Source organism: Lycium ferocissimum, chromosome 10 (genome assembly GCF_029784015.1).
Source record: "Lycium ferocissimum isolate CSIRO_LF1 chromosome 10, AGI_CSIRO_Lferr_CH_V1, whole genome shotgun sequence".
In the NCBI taxonomy this organism is placed as follows: Eukaryota; Viridiplantae; Streptophyta; class Magnoliopsida; order Solanales; family Solanaceae; genus Lycium; species Lycium ferocissimum.
Window position 1 is genome coordinate 27,401,519 of NC_081351.1, and position 21,759 is coordinate 27,423,277.

Consider the following 21,759-nt stretch of genomic DNA (forward strand, 5'->3'; position numbering starts at 1 on the left):
ACTCATATTCAAGAAAATTTCCCCTTTATCGGATTGCGCATGCAGACACATGAGAAAATAGTGATAAACTAAATTACGAACAGCATGTGCAAACAGAGAAGAAGAGGGAAAAGGTGAAGAGATACAATTATAGATGCTCAGTCCCATGTCAATTACCATTCAGTACATCAAGAAGTCATCCCAAGAACCAGATGTTTATATGTACAAAGATCCTCTAAGATAACTCTGGCTCCATAGGTTCATGACCATTTTCCTACGCGGCAGCACCTAAAAGCTAGTCCCATCTTAGCACAAGTAATCATGAGTTTATTCCCCAATCACCGAGCACAAACGTAAGAACTTTAATTTGGATATCTAATAATGAATGGTAATTGCATCTGGCATTCCTATCCACTCCACCCTCATATTATTCAAGCCATGCTCAAAAATCATGGACAACTTCAAGTAATGAATGAACTAAGATATGCCAAATGTTACATTGAACTCACTAGCCTAGGATGAATCCTTTTTCACAGCAAATATAAACCACATATTCAAACTAACATATCAAGGGTTGTTTGTGGTCCTTGCCTTTCTTGATCTGGCTCGTGTAACTGGGGCTGCTTCCTCCAAGGTTTTCTCAGCAGGAGCGTTAACACTTTCATTGGCTGAGGAAGGCACTGAATCAATCTCCATCGCTCGAGTATCAACAGATGTCGAAGATTCCGTGGTTTCAGCAAGGGCTTTGGATGGAGATGCTTTTTGTGTGTTCAGAAAAGCAGATGCAGTGGAGACCAGCGATTTGGATGGAGTTGCTTTTTGTGCGTTTGCAGCTGCAGTGGAAGCCGGTGGAGGACCTTTGGAGGATTCCGCCTCTTCTGTTGTATCTGCTTCATCCTCGCTTGAGGATTCAGAAGCAGGGGATGCTTGTTCCTGTCTTGGAGCAGATGATCTGCGATTTAGTGTTGCTGTGGGTTGACGACCTCTACTGCTTTGCCTTTGTGGCTGCAATTTTGAAAGACAGCTCAAATTGATATTTTGAAACTGGGACTAAATTCAGCTCCCACAGTCTTACAGCTAATCAATAAATACCACTCAACATTGCAATTGAACACCAAAAGCTCTTGTACTAGGTTTTAGTTCTTGTCCATAATTATCGTGATTAATAATTTCTTTCTTTTTGATAAGTGAAAAAGGGAGGAGCATAATTCTTGACTATTATTAGAGGGAAAAGGGAAGCATGAATGGTGGTTCACCTTTTAGCCAAAAAATACTGTTTATATTATCCACTAAGCAAAGCACTGCTACGGTTTATATTATCTGTAAACTGGCTATTATCTACACGTGAAGCCACATAAAACGTTTGTGCGCAATTTTGTATAGGTGACTCTAGTTGGGGAAGTCATAAAGTCAACAACAAGCATGACAAATACACACCGGGTCACCAGCAACAAACTTTCCCCTTTAGATTCTAACCCCTATATATTCCAAGCTCCAGCTAACATTAACAACCTGACTGGAACATTAATTAGCATATCCTAATTAGAATGATAAACACAAACAAATCCACTCAGCAAAGCACCAAAAAAATGCAACGGTTCATATTTTCTGTAATCTGTCTATTATCTACAAGTGAACCTCCAACCTCTGCCCCCCTCCTCCCTGGGCCATACCTTGAAATAACCAATCTAATTGGCAAATTAAGCCATGAATGCAGTAATACACAGTCGAAAAAACAAGTTGGAACTAGCTTTACAAACTAATTCAACAGGGGGCCTGCTTGCCCAGAGATAAAGAAGATGATAAGAAGATCAGATGCTTAGGCTAAAAAGATGCATCCTATCTATGAAACCCCAACGTTTCACAAGTATGTGTTATAAATGTATATTTAGGTTCTGATGAATCATCACTCCTTAACCTTCAAATTATGCGGCATGGACAGTTAGAGAAGGATTTTCCGGAGTTGCATCACAACACAGATTTATGGACTCATAAGCACGCCAAAACTAATACGAATAAGATCTTCAGATGTGAAACAGCTAAGACTATCACTTAGTAAAAAGCACTTCTGAAATGCTGAAAATGATTGAGCTTGCATATAAACTCTGAAACACGTCTTAATGAAAACCTGAGTGGGTGGAGGTGGATTTGACTGTGAAGCAATATACTGCAAAACATCAAAAACCCTTGTCTGACCATAGCTAGCAGCTTTCTGCCAGTATAAAAAGAACATATCTCCTGCTCTGATCCTCAACTCCAACAAATTTTTATCAATCTCAGGTTCATGCCTTAAAATCACGGGTCTAAAAAAGGCATCGTAGACATATGTAGTTCCCTGCAGTAATTTTATAATAAGATGAAGAAGCAATTAGATTAATATGAAACTGAAACCAGTCAAGGACTAAATATTTGTTTTCCAATTCCAATAAGGAAAATATACATATGAATACCTTAGTTTTGGGGCACCACAAGTAAATGATGAATGCTAACTTAGCTTCACTGTACATTGGAACCCTTAAAAAGAACACAAATTAAGAGAAAATTAATACCAACACAAATTTTCAAAATATAAAAAGTAGGAATAACATAAAAACGATATAAACGGACAAGTTCGTTATGATTACCATGAAATAAAAGCATCACCAAACCTCTCACAAACTGTCATCATAGCAATTAAGATCCTGAAGGAAGGCGGTAGTTAGAACCGAGATCCACAACAAGACAAATTGAGGTCTAAACAATAAATGTAGCAAAGATACCAATATTGGCACCAAAAGCGAAGTTCCTGAATATCAGGTTTGTTCATTTCCACAGTTTTGAAGCATTCATAAGCTGGATAAGCATAACCAAAAACCATCCTGCATTAGGAACACCAAAGATCACAGCTTTAGCAACTCAAGGAATAGAAAATCCAGGATTACTACTAGTCTTTAAAAAGCTTAATAAGGGTAGTCGAAAATTTACACAAGCCCTCTGGTGATAAAAGATCCAATCATCTTGAATTCCTGACACAGAAAAAAAAAAAAGGCAGCACTGGTTAACCAATCTCTGCTATTAACAAAATTCAGTGATGTAGACGATTCATATAGCCTACCCAATTAACTTAAAAATTGAGCTGCAGTTGTTTTTGTTGTATAAAAATGAATATCAAAATTGCAAATGACCTGAAAATGCAACATAGTATACTATCCAAAATGCACAAAATTCCTCTCTTTTTTTTTTTTTTTTTGGCCTTGCATCTTTTTTATTACTCATTGTTTAATGTTTATAGTAAAATCCCAAAACCCCCAAAAAGGTTGAAATTAAAACAATGTCAAACAAACACTAAATATCTTCGAAAGTATCTAACAACATAGTAAAAGACAAAATATGAAGATCCTAGAAATGGTAAACTTAATTGCAAATGAATATCAAAAAAAAAAATGCAACATGTATACTATCCCAATCTTCTTTATTTCTCATTATTTAACGTTTATAGTAAGATAAAAAACCCAAAAAAAGGTTGAAATTTAAACAATGTCAAACAAATACTAAATATCTAATAACATAGTAAAAGACAAAATATGTCAAACAAACTGGATAAAAAACCCCAAAAAGTTGAGATCAAAACATTGTCAAACAAACACTAAATATCTTTGAAAAGTTATCTAAAAACGAAAAGACAAAATATGAGGATTCAAGAAACGGTAAAATTAAAAATATTTCAGTTAAACTAGTAAATGACTATGAGCCGAAACTTATCAATAATACCTTCTGCTAATCAATCCAAATCACCAGTAAACTGATTATCAAACGGCTGTTAATTAACCGTTATTTAAGAGCAGTAGAAGCAAAGCAGGCCACTTAACGGAGTTATTTAATATTCCGGCGAACCGTTGCGATGTCGGCGTGTGTGTGAGAGAGAGAGAAAAACAGGGTTCCTTAGATTATGTCGTTTTGGATTTTTCTCATACCGTTTTATTGACTTTATATTTAAATTGGATTTGTTTGAGTTCCTTAATACAAATATTTAAAAAAAAAGTTTTTCAATTTTTTTTCCTTCAAAAACCCAACGAAATTCGGGTTCGCACGGGGAAGTCCCACATTAGAATAAAGTGTTACCCGAGATTTCTAGTTAAGTATGAAGAAGTACTTATCACTCTATCAGATCTCTTGCTGGTATAAAATGATAACTTATTAAAGTGAAATTTGAATTTATGTTTGTATTGAGACTAAAAATTAGAATTTCAAGTGAGACCGTCAAATTGGTAATTCAATATTTTTCTTGATTTTCATGGCTAAACTAGTACTTGCAAATTGTACCGAAATAGTATTAAGTTTGAAACGTGATAAAATATCTCAATACAAAATGTAACATCTTAAGTTTAAATTTTAGTGTTGTCTTCGTCATTGTGTTCGGTTAAACCTTCCAATTCTATATAATCCTGATTCCTGATTAATTATGTGAAAATTTTCAAGAGCAATCTTTGTTGTCATTATGGAAATTATCCCTAAATTTAATTGATTTTTGGAGTAAACTTAGATGTCGATAATTCATTATGTTTAATTACTAAAACTTGTGGACATAATTTTAAACACTCAAGATTCGAAATGAAAAAAATATAACAACTTGGTATTAATAAAGGAGTACATTTCTGGAAGGATGGACTACAATTCTTTTGGATTTTGCTTATTTTTACGTCACAATTACTAGGAAAATTGCCTTTTTTATTACTAGGAAAATTGCCTTTTTTTTCTTCTAATAATATTGCTATCTGGGTCCACAGATGGATTGGAGAAATAGAATTGGGATAAGTGGATAATGTGCAAAGTATATGAAAACTAAACCATAATGGATAATGCAAAGTATATTGTTTAACCCTCTATAAAGCGATACGTACAGCAGAAAAAAGAAAAGATAAAGAATATTCTTAAATTGATGGAAATAATACTTCAATTACACTCTTTGTGGACAACTGCGATGCTTGACCACCAAAAGGTAAATGCATATGCTTAATTCTTCATGCAAGACCTTTTTATTTCCCTATTTTTTTTAATTGTTATATATGTAAAAAATAATTGTGCGTAGTATCACGTCATAGAATAAGAGGCTTGACCTAGAGCTCTTCTCTTCCCCCTGAAAAAAATCGGATGTTCATTTGGCATGAGCTCTTCTTTCTTTGATTTGAAAAGAAGGTGAGAGCCTTAACCCTCTGGTCTGTGGAGAAACCCTTCAAAGATAGAAAGTCAGTGTCCTCTTTGAAGAGTTCTTCGGTAAAAGGATCGCTAGCATCCAAGGATGATCTGAGCTGAGTTGAAACATTTGATCATAAGCCTTCTTAAGATATAATATTGTCATTTTGAAAACAAGGTAGATTATCTACCGCAACATGTAAAATATCGTAGTTGTGTATAATATATCCACGCAAACAAATATATAATTTAAACTCTTTCTTTAAAAATATTTGAGTTTCTTCAATGTCAGTCTCAACCACACTTTTATTTGGAGCTTTTTCCTTGCTTTTGACTTCACCCCTTGTCCCCACCCTCGAGTCTTGGCTACTTTACTTTATTTTGTCATCTCAAACATGCAATTAGTTGTTCAAGCTCTAATTAAAAGAAATTATATATTTTGATATTTTAGATAACTGATTCTAGTTAATATCAATGGTTATTTATAGGTAGTTTTAGATAAAAACACTTACAATGTTCGCGCATAATAATTGAAATTAATTTGTTCAATAATTTTAACAGCCTAACGAGGTGAATTTGGCTTTGTTTCGAAGCCTTCATTAGTGTGCCTCTACAGTTAAATTTTCAAGTACGTTCATAGGGGGTATATCCATATAATTTACCAGACAAGTTATAATATGATATTATTGTGTGATCGAAAAAGCTTCTTCGACACTTGAGGTCATTGGACGACATTACATGTGGTCACACTCACATAACGGCTATATATGACATTCTAGAATTATGGACTTTCGTGTCATTTTTTTTTTAATTATAGATCGAAATATCGCAGTTGAGTACTTACAGGTGTAGAATGGTATCCAAATTTTTCATAAATTTTAGGAAAAAAGATCACTAAAAGAATGTGTTGTGACCATTCTTTTTAGAAATGTGAATGTGATTGAACTGATGAAACTACATATATAGAGAGAATAAATTTTGATGGGACAATAACTGCTTTTAATTTGTGTGGTTCAATTTAATGAAAATTACTTGGTGAGAATCCATAAAACTATTATATATGTTTTCCCAGGATACCTTTTATAATGGTACTTACATTGAATAAAGAGTCTTCCAAGAATCATATAAATTGTGACACCACCATGGTTAAGTCCAAACGTTAATTGTTACCAAATTAGATAAAAGAACAGTGGCTTTCACGCATGTCTCCTTTTTATTAGTAAATTTTACTTGACATAACTTATTATGTTACATATTTATGGAACATAACTATACTTTTTAATAATTAAGTTTAGTAGCTATAATATTATATTTTTACAACTTATGCCTACCCACTTTTCTACCAATTAACTTACCACTCCCCACACCCCTATTTTTCAGCTGCACACTTTCTCTCTCTCCCCCTTTTCCTAAATATATGTTTCTAACTCCCATCTCCCCTAACTTCGTGCTTTTCAAATCAATTTCTGATTTCTTTCACTTCCTTTTTTTACTCTGTATTAACTGCTCATTAATTTTAACCTTTTACTGCCAAAATTCATCTCTATTTCCTAAAATATGTAAGATTCTCTATTATTTTTGTGTTCTCCCACATCATCTTTGTTTCTTTTTGGGCTTTACTAAGCCACAGATTTCATCTTTCCCTGTATTCAGTGGAAGTTTAAAGGTTTTTTTTTTTTTTTTTTTTTTGAGGGATTTTGAATACAGATCTGAAGTTTTTGTTATTGGACAAGAGTAAAAATGTTCATGTTCTCCAAGAGGTATTTTTTCTTTGGTGCTGTAAGGTATGTTATGGATCTTCACTAATCACTTCCATGCTGGAGTCAGTTTTCTGGTTTCGGTGATTAGTTAAGTGATTTATGTTGGTGCTCACAAAGTTCATTATGGATTTTCCATCCCTCCCGTATGTTAGTTTCATGCTAATTAAGTTTTCTGATTTTCTATTTTTGGCTAAAACGCATTCTTCCATTAGTTAATTGATTTATGTAGGTGTTTTCAGAGTTTGTTATGGAATTCCTTTTGCTCCGATGAGCTTCATGACTGTTCCTAGATGCCCTCCGCCGCCGCCACCGAATTTTTGAATACGTATCCGAAGTTTTTGTTATTGACAAGAGTAAAAATGTTCATGTTCTCCGAGAGGTATTTTTTCTTATTAATGACCCTATTTTCACTTCACTAGATATGTATTTTACTTGCAGTTTAAGTATATTTTTATCATATTTTTCGATGAACTTCGCTTAATTCCTCGTTTTTTCAATTTACCGATCTATATTTTGCATACATTTTAAGTATATTTTTGTCGTATTTTTTATTATTTCAATTTGTTTGTGTTTTGAACTTCAGTTAATTCCTGTTTTTTTAATTCACCAGATCTGTATTTTGCATACATTTTAATATATTTTTGTCGTATTTTTTATTATTTCAATTAGTTTGTGTTTTTAATTGTGTGTTATATATTTTTTCTACCTAATTTGTTACTTGTAAATTTATGCGATTTTGAATTTGTGTTTACTTTTTATCAAAGTATATTTTGTAGTATATATTCAGTGTATTTGAAGTGTATTTTTACAGCACAGTCACACACTGTTGTAGTGACAACCACAGTGCATTTGACATTGATATATTTGCATTATATTTTCAGTATATCTTGAATGTGTTGTTATTTATTGTGGTTAATTTGTTATGTTGTTATTTTTTCATGTTTTGTTAATGTAAAGTTTCAGTATATCTTGACGCATTCCAGCTGAAATTGTGCAAAGTTTCTCCGTATGAGACACGACGCAAATCGACAAGGCAACCCTGAATGCATTTATTAATAACGAGCAACCACCAATACCCTATCAAGGCTACCGTTGATTATGATGCGGTTGATTTTAATAGATGTTCGGAGTAGATTTGTAAAATGATGAACAGCTTTCTTTATGTTTTAAGTTGTTTTTTTTTCTCCAACTTTTTTTTTGATGTATAACATCACTGTTGCGACATTATTTTTATGAAGATTTTAGAAGAAGTTTTATGTGTTTTGGTAATGATCCCGCTTGTTGTATAGTCTAATCGTAGATTTGAATTCTGTTTTTATTACATTTATATTTTTCTTGTATAGTTATCGCTAAAAATTACAAAATGCATTTCAATATCAAGTTTGTATTTCCTACATGTTTTCACTATATTTTATTGATGAACCAGGAAGAGTTCTATGCATTTTCTCTATATATTCATGGTACACTTGAATTCATTATTGAACCATAAAATTTATTTTTCTGTACAATATACTTCAAAAATTAAAGAACAATTTTAATACTCCTAAAATACATACAAAATACAAGTGAAATATATTGTAAATATATTCATTACGATTCAAATCTTACGGATCAATTAGAATACACTCAAAAATACAATTATAATACAGATAAAATACAGTGAATCAAAAGCCACCCTCAGGGATTAAAGTTTTTTTATGAAGTCAAGTTTTCCCATCTTATTAAAATTACTAAATAATATTCAACATCAGCTTATTGCACTCAATAACTAATATTTTTTGTAACGAACATTTTGATTTTTAATAATGTAATTTCATTGAATATTTTTAATAACGAACACAAAACCGATGGTCATAGCATCAGGAGACAATCTCAACTTGTCACTATGCAATTCAGTTGATGAACAAATCAAGCTTTGCGTGATTTATGGAACATTAAAAAGAGATTTTTTTTAGTTATATTTTGGGAAAAAATATGAAGAGAGTTTTTTAATTCAAATTTTATGTGAATGATTAGATGTTGAATGAGATATGTGATTAGATATGGAAGAGAATGAGATTTGCGTGATTTATGAAACATTAAAAACAGATTTCTGTTTAGTTTGAAAAAGATTTTTTTCCTTAAATAGAGGCATTATTTGCTCAACAGTTCTGTGTATTTAGTCTGTATTTTGGCTATATTTATGCGACGCGTTCAGGACCTAAATATAGGAAAAACCAGCTACGAATTGTAAATAATGAACCTGTAGTTGTAGCTTGTTAGAAGCAGCTAAAAGGTAGCTATTTGAGAAAATTTTACTTTTTATTACTCCTATCTTTTAAAAGAACAACAAGCGAATCATACAACTCACTTTTGGCTATAATATCGGAGAACTAACTTTAGTTCGAGAGGATGAGCAAGCTCATATCCTCCATTTCAATTTACTTGACATACTTTGAATTAACACAAATTTTATAAGAAAAAGTGAAAACTTTTAAAACATATGATCTAAAATTTGTATGATTCTAAACTTGTCATTATATTTGTTACTTGTTAGTTTAAACTTGTCATTACATCTGTATGGTTATAAAAATTGCTCAGGGTAAAATGAAAATGTAAAGTTAATTATTTTCGGTGTGTTATTGTCATATTTTTCAGGGCGGACTAAAAAAGAAAAGATTATATCACATAAAATAGATCGAGTATAATAAAAATCACGTCCTTGTATATATTTATTTATAGTTACGTTAGATAATCTGGTTCTCTTGTAGCAGTGATAGATTTTATCCAGTTAAAAGTTACATTCATTTCTCTTTGGCAAAAGTCATAGATAACCCCTTAAACTTTGCCACATTTTCCTCTGGGGTACCTAAACCGAGGGTTGTACCTATTGGGTACCTAAACTCCTCTGAATTTGTACCCATTGAATACCTTTTTCACAATAATCAGCAAAATTAAGAGAGTGTATTACACTCTCCATGACATGACAACTTGGTCCAATGAAAATGTGACACGTGACACTTTAGTTAAATAAATCAAAAATATATTTAAAAACTTTTTTTAATTAACCCAAACACCCCCCCCCCCCTCCCTCAATGCACTTCTTCTTCCCCACCGAACCCCAGACCCCCACCCACCGGCTTTAGCACAAATTACCGCCACCCCCATTTCACCTTCCTCCAACTAGTAAAATCCCATTTCCCACAATTACGTTACATCCCGTGTTTTTGCACATTCTAAAATTTGGACATAATTGTGATTTGTAAGAATAAGGCCGTGCTTTGATTTTATGTGGTGTATGTCGTTACTTATGGAAAATATTGACACGAGAACATTGGAGAAGGCCAAGGGCAAAATTGGAATCTTGGAAATTTGTTTCGGGAATTTGCAAAATAAGATTCATAGGCAATTGGGCTCAAAAAAAAAAAATTTAGGCCCAAGTTTGGAAGGGTAACCCAACCCATGGCCCAACCCACCAATTGATTAAATTTCCCATGTGCTTATTAAATTATAAAAGGATGATTAGCCTTAGAAGTTTCATGAAATCAAAGGAAAAATCAAGAAAAAAAGAAGAAGCCATTCGGCCAAGAGAGAAAGAGAAAAATAAAAAAAAGAGAAAAAATTTCCAAGCTTTCAACCTTGATTCAAGAACTATTTCTTTGTATTCCTACTAAGTTTAAGATTCTCTACAAGTTGGTATAATTAGTTTGGCAAGAGAGTGGTTTGGTGGCAAGAAGAAATCATTGAAAAAAGAATTTCATGCTTTTACTAGGTTATGGAAGGTTACATATACTACCATGAAATTGTGGTGTGTGTGTGCATGGCCGTGTATGTGTGTTGTGGTGTAGGTAAGGTTGAGTTAATTTTATGTTGTATTCTAGTTATGGATCCCATGTGAAATTTATATTGGAAATGAAAGTTGAATGAATTGTGTTGAATTGGAAAGTATGGATGTTGGCCGTGGCTATGGAAGAATTGGAGATAATGATGAATTGTTTTGTTTGATATGTGGATGTATTGTTATGATTCTTATAATCTAAACGGAGGAAAAATGGTGTAAGTTTGTATTGATTTGGAAGTGTTGGAAGAATTATGGCCTTATGTTGGAAAGTTTGTATATGTGGTATACTTTGTATATATATTGTAGAAATACATGTTGGTATTGTAATGATTTTGGTTAATGAATGATGGTGTTGGTTTGAAAAAAATGGAAGCAAAGAAACTATTGTGATTGTTGATGTTGCTAATGTTGTTGTTGGGTTGTTGTGATTGTTTTGAAAAAAAAAAAGATAGAAAGGGCTAAGAATGAATCTCTAAAGACTCGAATCGAGAGAGATGAAACGGGAATTGATAAGGAGCATAAGACGTCCGTGAGGGTGGATGTCCTAGGTGTACTAATAAGGGTTGTTTCATAGATGGAAGAATTGAATTAGGATCTTCATATCTTGATTGGAAAAATGTTCAAACATCTATAACCTTCATAAATGACTCCATTAAGTTCTGTAATATATCTTGTGGAGTAATAATGTTCCTAATATGATTCCTTTTTTTCGAAATAGTCGTAATTTTTAGGTAGATCGAAACAAAATATAAAGAAATTTTATTAAAAAAAAAAAAGAAAAATTTTATTATATAAGAGAAGAAGAAGCGAAGAAGACTTAAGACATTAGAAGTGGAGAAGACGAAGAGTGGGAAGATGGGGAGCATGGGACTGAAGAGTGCATGCCCGTGGGGCCATCATTTTACCAATGATTATTTTTTTTTTTTCATTATTAAATTTAATTAAAAGTCTATTTTATTTAAATATTGAATTTAGTATCCTAAACTTACTTATTGTTGTACTTTTCTCGATGCTTTTGATAATCAAAAAAAAGAAAAGAAAATTAACATTTAGGGAACCAAAGGGAGTCACGCGTCCTTGTTTTGCATAGCTTTAACTGCATGTGTCATACTGTCTTGTACTTTTTGGCACTTGTCGGCCATTATTTTGTTGTACGAAGTGGCGGAGGCCTTTTGGCTCGCCTTTGTTCCGTGTCGTATGTATATATATATGATATGTTTTTGAGATGCCTTGAGCCAGTCGATTTTTTTTAATCAAAATTTTTAAATTCTTGTTTTAAAAAAAAAAAAAAAAAAAGATTAACATTTAAGGGTTCGCTTGACTCTGATGAGAGTCGGGTGCCCGTCACGCCTTGATGAAGATTGGGGTGTGACAATTACGAGGAGCAAGAATGGACTTTCACCTGAAAAAAATAATTAATTTGTGTCAATCTTGCCGGAAAAAATGGAGCTTTGCCAGAAATTTTTGAGACCTAAATCTGATACATGTTCCTAATGAACAAAATACAAAGAAACTAAAAAAAAAACAAAAACAAAAAAAGATAGAAGAAGTCGAATCGAGAGAGATGACGGGAATGGAGGGGTGGGAAAATAGTTGGATGGAAGAATTGAGGAGGAAGACCCGGCCCAGCTTGTATTTTTTAAGTTAATTTTTATGAACAAAATATAAAGAAAAAAAAAAAAGAAGAAGAAGACGAAGAAGAAGACAGAAGTGGAGAAGACGAAGAGGGAAGAGGGGAGGGGACTGAAGAGTGGGCCAATGTTTTTTTTTTCTTCTTAAATTTAATTAAAGTCAAAAGGTGAGTTTTTAATCAAAAAAAGAAAAAGAAAATTAACATTTAAGAGTGAACCACGCGCCCAAGAAAAGTGTGCTTCACTTTTTTTGCCACATCAGCAAAAAGTATCCAATGGGTACAAATTCATAGGAGTTTAGATATTCTTTCTCGGTTTACGTGCAAAGGAAAATGTATAGGGGTATCATGACTTTTGCCTTTCTCTTTATAGCCGTCCATATGATACTTTGAGTAACGTATATATATTGCTCGGATATCATCTATTTTGCTTGAATCCTCAACAAAATTATATTATTCTTGTGTGTGTAGATTCCTCAAAAATTATACTATTCTTTTAAGAATTTAATACAATTATGATAATATTATTGGAGGATTCGAGCAACATCAAATACCACATTTTTGAAGATCTTTTTCCAAATGGACAATTCCTTAAATGCCCATGTTTAAAGGCCTTGACAATATGGGAACCATAAAATGATGGAGTTGAGAGAAATGACTTTGTTGTATGGAAGAGGAGGGACTACGGGATGTGGTCACACCATCACATGCTTTGTCATGATGGCACTTTGATGGCCTGTCACTCTCACACCCTTGACCCTTCTTTAATTTATTTTTATTTGTTTGTACATTCAACGTCAGCTACTCTTATTGGAATTCGTCTATTTGAATTCGTATCGCATAAAACTCATTTGAGATTCGTGTCCCATAAAACTCATTTGAGGGAGAACTTCCTAACATAATTTTTTCTATATTCAAAATTTGAACTCAAAAACTTTAATTAAGGATGAAGGAATTGAACATTCTATCCATTCCACCACTTTTACAATCAATTAGTAAGTCCTCAGTCTCCTCTTCAGTTGGTGTATGACCTTTACTGTGGGGTTTTTAGTTATATATGTATTCATAATATGGAATTTTTTTACCAAAGTAAGCTATTATTTCAGCCAATTCACCAAAATAATATATTCTTTTGAAAATTTATAGAAGTAGAATAAACGTATTCCGCAGTAACGTATTATGCATTGTTTTATTCAAAAAATTCAACGGGCAAAAAAGTTAAAGGTTAACGGTGTTAAAGGGTAATTTGTTACTGTGAGTAACGTTTTATGATTAATACGTTACTGTGAGTAATGTTTTATGGTTAATTAATGGTTTCAATATTCCACTGATTTGAGTTCTTTATTTTATCCTAACTGATTTGAGTGCTTTATTTTATGGAGTATATATCATTCACTAAGTCACTAAGGTCTCTTAGTCTACAACTTGATGGAAACCATTCTTAGTTGTCGTTTTGCTTTATACAAATTTAGTTCCAGTGAAGTAAATTGAGAGACCAAATTTAGCTGTTGTTTTGCTTCTAGAAGATGGAGTATTTTTTGTTAAGCAATAGATATGAAAGAAGGTTGCTTCTTAATTTTCATATATGAAAAGACTGTGATATATAAGCATTAATTACTAGTAGTTATTGTTGTAAACTTAAGACATTGTATCTTTAATTTCTTTTGGGTCTTAACCATCTTGTCATTTAAAATGTACAAGAAAATGTTGAAAGGGAGAATTAACCAACTTCTGCTCATATAATTTCCCACTGCTGGTGTTGTTTTGAAATTGAAAAACTGCTACTTTATTTAGCTAATCAATACTTTTTTTTTATAAGGCTAATCAATATTTTTTTAATCCTAATCAATTTTTTAAGGCTAATCAGTATCTTTTTGTAAGGCTAATCGATACTTTTTTTAAGGGTAATCAATATTGTCGGTAAAATTTTATAATTACATCAATCAGAAGGGTTCGTAATTTGAAGGATTCTTTCCACGATTTAAGCGCTCACATGCGGATTACGTAGAAAACGTTATCGTCGATTCTACGTTTTAGTCCGAAATTATAACTCCGAGTTACTGACTTTAAGATCAATCAATGTCGCATTTTGTATTCTTTAGAGTCGTTCATTTCGCGTAACATATTAACCATAAGACGTTACTCACATTAACGAATTACCCTTTAACACCGTTAACCTTTAACTTTTTTGCCCGTTGAATTTTCTGAATAAAATAATATCTAATACGTTACTGTGAAATACGTTTATTCTAGTTCTGTAAATTTTTTAAAAAATGTATTATTTTGGTGAATTGGTTGAAATAATAGCTTATTTTGGTCAAAGAGTCCACAATATGTATGTAAACTCTTGTTATATTAGCGTTACAATTTAATCTATTTTAGCAAGTTCAATTTTTTGCTGGATTACCGTAGAAAATCAATGTTATATCGTGTATATTTAAGGATTCATTCTATTGCCCAATTACAATCGTAAGCTATAAGGATGGAATGAACAAGAGATTGGTCTCATTTCCTCCTTGCCTATTTGATTTCATTTTCAATACTTCAACACGTTTCGACGGGATATGTTCCGACAGGAATCTACTTTTAGAATTGCATAACTGCTCGGCTGATTTACTCATATATCCTTTCTTCTGTCCAACACTTAAATTTTGTCCCTATATTTAAAAGTTGTATAAATATAACTCTTGAGAAATTACCCTTGGCTAACGTTAGACTCGAGTTTAATGTTTACTCATATGCTCAACCTTAAAGACAAATTTTTGGTGATAAATTACAAAATTTTAAACCGGACTCTATCTTTTTTCATAAAATTTTCAGTTTCTTTCAAAAGAAATTTTTCAAACCATGATTTAAAAGGTTTATATATAACAAAATAAACAAAAAGAGAATCATTTACTAAATAATTATCTCAAAAATGAACAATTTGACTAAAAATTCACTTACCGCGCTGCTCGATAGCTACAAAACTGAAAGTAATACCAAAACATAGGGCCCAGGTGGCGAGCGGTCTTAACAAGTTGAATGAGGGGGGAAAGGGCAGCCACGTGTAGCAATTACTGGTGTTTATGGTAGGTATGGAAAACTTTAGTGTTAATTTTGAATTTTGATTTTTAAAATTATTATATTATTATCATATTAAATTAACTCGGTATAGTTCTATATTTTTGTTTAGATAAAGTTTGATACAATAGGTCAGTAACTATATTTTGTTCGACTTCGACTTACATATCGTAGAGAATTATGACTTTAATTATTTTTTTAAAAATGTCTCAATTATATCATATTAACACTTTACATGTAAAGAAATATTAAAGCAATTCCCTTTGTTAACATAGAAATGACATTTCAATCAATGCAAGCAATTACTACACTCGAATCCTTCAAAGTCATTAAACCCTCGTCAAACTCAGAACCTTCATCTCTCTCCTCCGTCTATCATTAATTCAGGATCCTCCATTATCAGGAAGTGAAATTTGGGCGGCATTGGAAGAGTGGAGAACTAATACAAAAGAGAATGTTATTGTTGTAGTTGTACAGGGTTTTGACTTCACTACTTACTTCACAAAACTTTGGTGTTGTGTCACACTCAAAGGGATGTCATGTACTCAAATTGAGGTTTTCCTTCATTCTCAGGAGATTTATTCTATTGCAACAAATTCTTTTTCAATCCTTAAATATATAATATAAAAGAAGTCTGACAATCTGACTATAAGTAAAGAAACAAGATTCCATGTTGAATTAGAGATAAGACAAGACTATTGCAGGAGTTGATGATTGGGAGTGAAAAACATACCCATGGAGACTTTCATACTTATTTTACTCCTGACGTTTCACCTAATTTATAATCCCGATACCGAGGGATTAATGTTAACCTAATTTCCACTTTTTAGCCTCTTTCGCCTCTTTAGGCTGTTTTTGAAGCCAGATGTGGATACTTGTGATGAGTATGTCGATTATATGGTCGAGGCAGAAACGACTTTCAACAATATGTTGGCTGATTTAGACTTTTTAATGGTCAGCAACATGGGGCGAGTCGATGGAGCCTAGAGAGTTGTGTTGGGTTTATATTGATATTTTCTTACGAACAATGTCGCTCTTGTACCTCTAGACTAGATTCAAACTCTGTAGTAATTGTCCTTCAAATTACCTAGCTATATGATTTATCTCCTTTCTTTTTAAAAAAAAAATGCAATTACTAAAAAGTATACATAGTTTAATAAGAATCAAAATGTGCATAACTCTTCCAAAAGAATCACAAATACAAAGATAGTGAAAGAAATATCCAAAATTACATTGGGTGTCTGAAATAAATACTGCAACAATTTTCAAGATGTCATTAAACGAGATCCGATTTGTACTAGTACTATTTTAATCTATATACCTCCTCCATTCCTTATTAAGTGACCCTTTAGGTTTTTTATTTTGTTTCAAAATAAGTGACGTTTTAGGATTTCAAAAAGAAATCAATCCTATTCTTTCAAGCTTACCCTTATTTATAATCAAGAATCATTAAATAATTTTTTTTTTCTAAGCATTAATTAGGGGTAAATTAGTAAAAATACTCATAATTTTCTAGGAGTAAGCAATTTTTTAAAGGGTGTGCATGAGCTAAAAGAGTCACTTATTATGGAATGGAGGGAGTACATTTGTTAATTAGTTCTAATTAAATATATAACTATATTAAATGAAGGGGAGTCTTGCCGTAACTGATAAAGTTGTTGTTATGTGATCAGGAGGTCACGGGTTCGAGTCGTGAAAACAGCCTCTTGCAAAAATGTGAGGTAAGCCTGCGTACAAAAGACCTTTGTGGTCCGGCTCTTCCCCGGACTTCACGCATAGCGGGAGCTTAGTGCACCTGGTTACCCCTTAATTATATTAAATAAGTCATGTTATTACATGTGGATTGCAAAATGAATTCAGCAAGGTGATACAATTTTTGATGATAAATGGTTATGCTAACTAGAAAGGTCAATTCGCAAAATTGTCAAATGAAGTTGGTGAAGTGATAAAATTTGAGATAATAAAATATAATGCTCATAGGAACACATTTGTTAAATTTCTCCATTTTGAGAGGTGAACATTCTTATGCTTGATTAAATCAAATAAAATAGAAATGTAGTGATTGATTTTCTTACTTAAATTACATGTTTGCAAGAATGAAATCAAGTCAGATAAATTTCCCTTCTTTGAGATACATAGAAAGAACTATAAAGTATAACCTAATTTTGATACAATAGCTAGAGGTTCTAAATTACATGTGTTGATAAGAGGTTGAGACGAAATAACTACACTTTGTTCTCTTTTTTATATTCTAAATCATTCTTTACAAATGACGTGGATGGATATGTGATGCAACATCTAATGAAATACAAGAGGAAACCTTTTCTTCTCATGGACTATAATGCCGATGGTAAGAACCACAAATGAGGCGATAACACTTAAGGGCGATCGAGACACCAACCAGAAGATAAATGATTGATTCGTGATTGAACTGCTGCCGGAATGTCACGAAGCAATCAACAGTAACTTTGAAGAAGAAAGAGGGTCTATATAACCGTTCTGAAGAAGGTTTTATTTTTGTATTTGTCAAATACGTATATAACCCCCATAATTGGCCATAGCCAATAGGGAGCGTTTGGTGGTTGACTGTTTTAAAAAGGAAATCGGTGGAAAGGACTACATTTTTTTCATTTTTGGGGAGCTTTGCAACGAGGTAGACATGGTTAGCTTCACGATGTCATTAAATGAGATCTGATTTGTGCTAGTACTATTTTATTATTTTAATTTATAAATATTTATTAGTTCTAATGCTTCTATGAAAAAAATTATTGCATTTTTATGAAAGTCGAGTAAGCAATGCTACTGGCTACATGTTGGAAGGGCAGGGATTGAGAGAAGTTGCAATTTTGGGCTTAAAGTGCAACTCTAATAAGAGGTTTTAATTTATACTAAAATTTGTATTTATTTTAATCTAATATTTTTTTTTTAATGAAGGTAGTGTTCAATTCATTTCATATACATCTTTACCATTTACAAATACTTATGTAATATTTTAAGGAATATTAAAGGTTGATGTAATATTTCTTTCAAGTTTATCATCAACTAGTAATATTCTAAATTTTTTACCATTATATAAAATAATTCAGTACATTTTAAATAATTCAAATTTTTATCACAAATATTGACCCACCACCACCTGCAATTCAGACTTTCTCTCTAAGTTTTCGTCTTCTCAGAAATTGTTCTCTCCTTTCTAGCTTTAACAATAATGGCGGTGGAGCCAAGTTGTGCTATCTGTAAGTTGATAAACGCCAACTGTAAAAAAAAAATTGTATGTTCGAGAACATAAATCCTTGTCATTATTGTAAAATCAGATTTTTTTTTTACCGGAACCACTTTGTGAAAGTTGTTGGGAGAGTTAATGAGAGGAAAGATGAGGTGATTGAAAGTTTCATTCAAGAGTCAAAATGCAGAATTGATGATCCAGTGTTAGGTTGCTATAAAATTCCAACAAGCTTTGGCTGACAAGACTCAAGCTCTGACTGACAAGAATAAACTGGAAGATGGGTTGAGGCATCTCAAAGGATTCTTCTTTCTAAAAAGTAGATAGATCAGGAAGCCCCAACTACTGCAATCAGATTATAGTGCTGTGAGTATATGTAGTTGTGTTTAGATAATGATAATATATATATATATATATATATATATATATATATATATATATATATATATATATATGTTCAAAATACGATTAATTTAATGTAGTTTGTGCTCGTATCTAAAACTTTATTTTATTCATGTTTACTACGAAAATTTATTAATACCTTTTAAAAGAAGACTTGTTTAAAAAAGAAACTATTTTCCTTTTACTATAAAACAATAGCAATATTTTGAATATATGATACTTTCAATTTTAATTCGATTAATTTAAATATAAAATACTTATTATTTTTTATCAAATTTTGATTTAGATAATTTTAATTCAAATTATTAAATTAATTTTACATGTTTTAAAATGAAACAAAGTAGAAATTAATTTTTTCCTTATTCTAAAGAGTCCATTATTATTGATTTAATTGTTTGATTTTCTAAGCATTTGTTTTTTTAACATTGTTTGTTTTATTAATATAGGATTCACATTTTTTTTTAATATTGCGATTCCGTTAATATGGGTCCACTTTTTTTTTCCCGTGAGTTTGGATGTGGTCGGTTACTTTTTTTTCTTTTTTTTAAAGGGACAACGGACGATGAAACATGGGTCAAAAACACCCATGCTTTATATAGTTTCTTCTTTTTTTTATTTTTTTATCTTTTATATTGCTTGCTGTCGTTTAATATACACCCTTTTGACATTATTAGTTTATATATATATATATATATATATATATATATATACACACACACTATGTTCAAAACACGATTGATATAACATTGTAATTTGTGCTCCGTATCTAAAACTTTATTATATTAGTGTTTTAAGAATACCGGGCCACTTTTTTTTGACATTGTTTATTTTTTTAATATGGGATTCACTTTTTTTTATTATATATACATTTGATTTTGTCAATACGGGATACTTATGTTCAAAACACGATTAATATAACATTGTAGCTTGTGCTCTCCGTATTTAAAACTTTATTATATTAGTGTTTGCTTACAAATACGCACGGTGTTTAATATGGCCCACAATTATTTTCACATTTATTAGAGTAAGGAAAAAATGAAAAAGTAATTAAATTCTATCTTATTTAATATATAAGTATTTTAAGTATATTATATCAGACAATAATTTCATTTGCTCCCACTAATGGATTGATACGCACGCGGTAATGAATCCATTATTATTGACTTAATGAGATACTTTGGAAATTACATGAATATTGTTTGATTTTTTAATATGGGGTGCATTTTTTTGGACATTATTAATTTGCATTATTTTTATATATATATATATATATATATATATATATATATATATATATATATATATATATATATATATATATATATATGTTCAAAACACGATTAATATAACATTGAAAACATCGTATCTAAAACTTTATTATATTAGTGTTTACTATGAATACAAAGTCTTTTTTGACATTATTTTTTTTGAATATGGGGTTCAATTTTTTTTTTTTTTGATAATGCTTGATTTTGTTAATATGGGGTCTACTTTTTTTTACCGTGAGTTTGGAGATGGTGGGTTCCACTTATTTTTTTTATATATATATTGCTTGATGCTGTTTTAGTCATTATGGGGTCAATATATGAGGCCCACAATTTTTTTTTTACAATTTTTTTTTATGGGACCTGTTTAATATGAGGCCCAATTTTTTTTTATTTTTTTTATATATACTATGTTCAAAACATGATTGATATAACGTTGTAATTTGACCGTATCTAAAAGTTTATTATATTAGTGTTTACTATGAATACCGCCCTCCCTCTATTTTTTTTGACATTATTTTTTTTTTTTTTTAATATGGGATTCATTTTTTTTATATATTGCTTGATTTTGTCAATATGGGATACTATGTTTAAAACACGATTAATATAACGTTGTAGTTTGCCCTCGTATTTAAAACTTTATTATATTAGTGTTTCTTTTTGAATACGCATCGTGTTTAATATAGAGGCCCATATTTTTTTTTAACATTGTTTGTTTTTTAAATATGAGATTCACTTTTTTTTTTTTTTCAATATTCTTTAGATTTTGTTAAATATACGGGGTCACTTTTTTTTTAAAGTGAGTTTGAATGTAATGGTTTCACTTTTTTTTTTTTTTAATACTGGATGTTGTTTAATATGGGGCCCATAATTTTTTTTTACAATTTTTTTAATCTTTTGGATGTTGTTGAATATGGGGCCCACAATTTTATTTTATTTTTACATTTTTTACTATGTTCAAAACATGATTGATATAACATTGTAATTTGTGCTCCGTATATAAATTTTATTATATTAGTGTTTGCTATTAATACAAAGTCCGCACATTTTTTTTTACATTGTTTATTTTTTTAATATGGGATTCATTTTTTTTATATATTCACTTTCGATTTTTCGATATGTGATCCGATTGTTCAAAACACTATTAATATAACATTGTAGTTTGTCTTTCGTATTTAAAACTTTATTATATTAGTGTTTGCTTTAAGAATACGCATCGTGTTTAATATGGGGCCCGCATTTTTTTAACATTGTTTGTTTTTTAAATACGAGATTCACTTTTTTTTTTTCAATATCAAGTTTTGTTAATAAGGATACCTTTTTTTTTCCGTGAGTTTGAATGTGGTGGGTTTCACTTTTTTTTTTTTAATACTGGATGTTGTTTAATATGGGGCCCATAATTTTTTTTTACAATTTTTTTAATCTTGGATGTTGTTGAATACGGG

The 21,759-nt window shown here is 31.2% G+C and overlaps 1 protein-coding gene across 1 annotated transcript; it reads right to left on the reverse strand.

Annotated features, from left to right (window-relative positions):
• Positions 1-99: 99 nt before the first annotated feature.
• Positions 100-3,928, reverse strand: LOC132033134 (putative HVA22-like protein g). The gene is made up of 7 exons (XM_059423016.1): positions 3,730-3,928; positions 2,944-2,984; positions 2,739-2,837; positions 2,604-2,660; positions 2,430-2,493; positions 2,108-2,314; positions 100-984 (listed from the first exon to the last, which is right to left on the reverse strand). The coding sequence occupies exons 2-7, from the start codon at positions 2,973-2,975 to the stop codon at positions 547-549; spliced, it is 897 nt and encodes a 298-aa protein (XP_059278999.1). The 5' UTR covers positions 2,976-2,984; positions 3,730-3,928; the 3' UTR covers positions 100-546.
• Between the last annotated feature and the right edge of the window lie 17,831 nt (positions 3,929-21,759).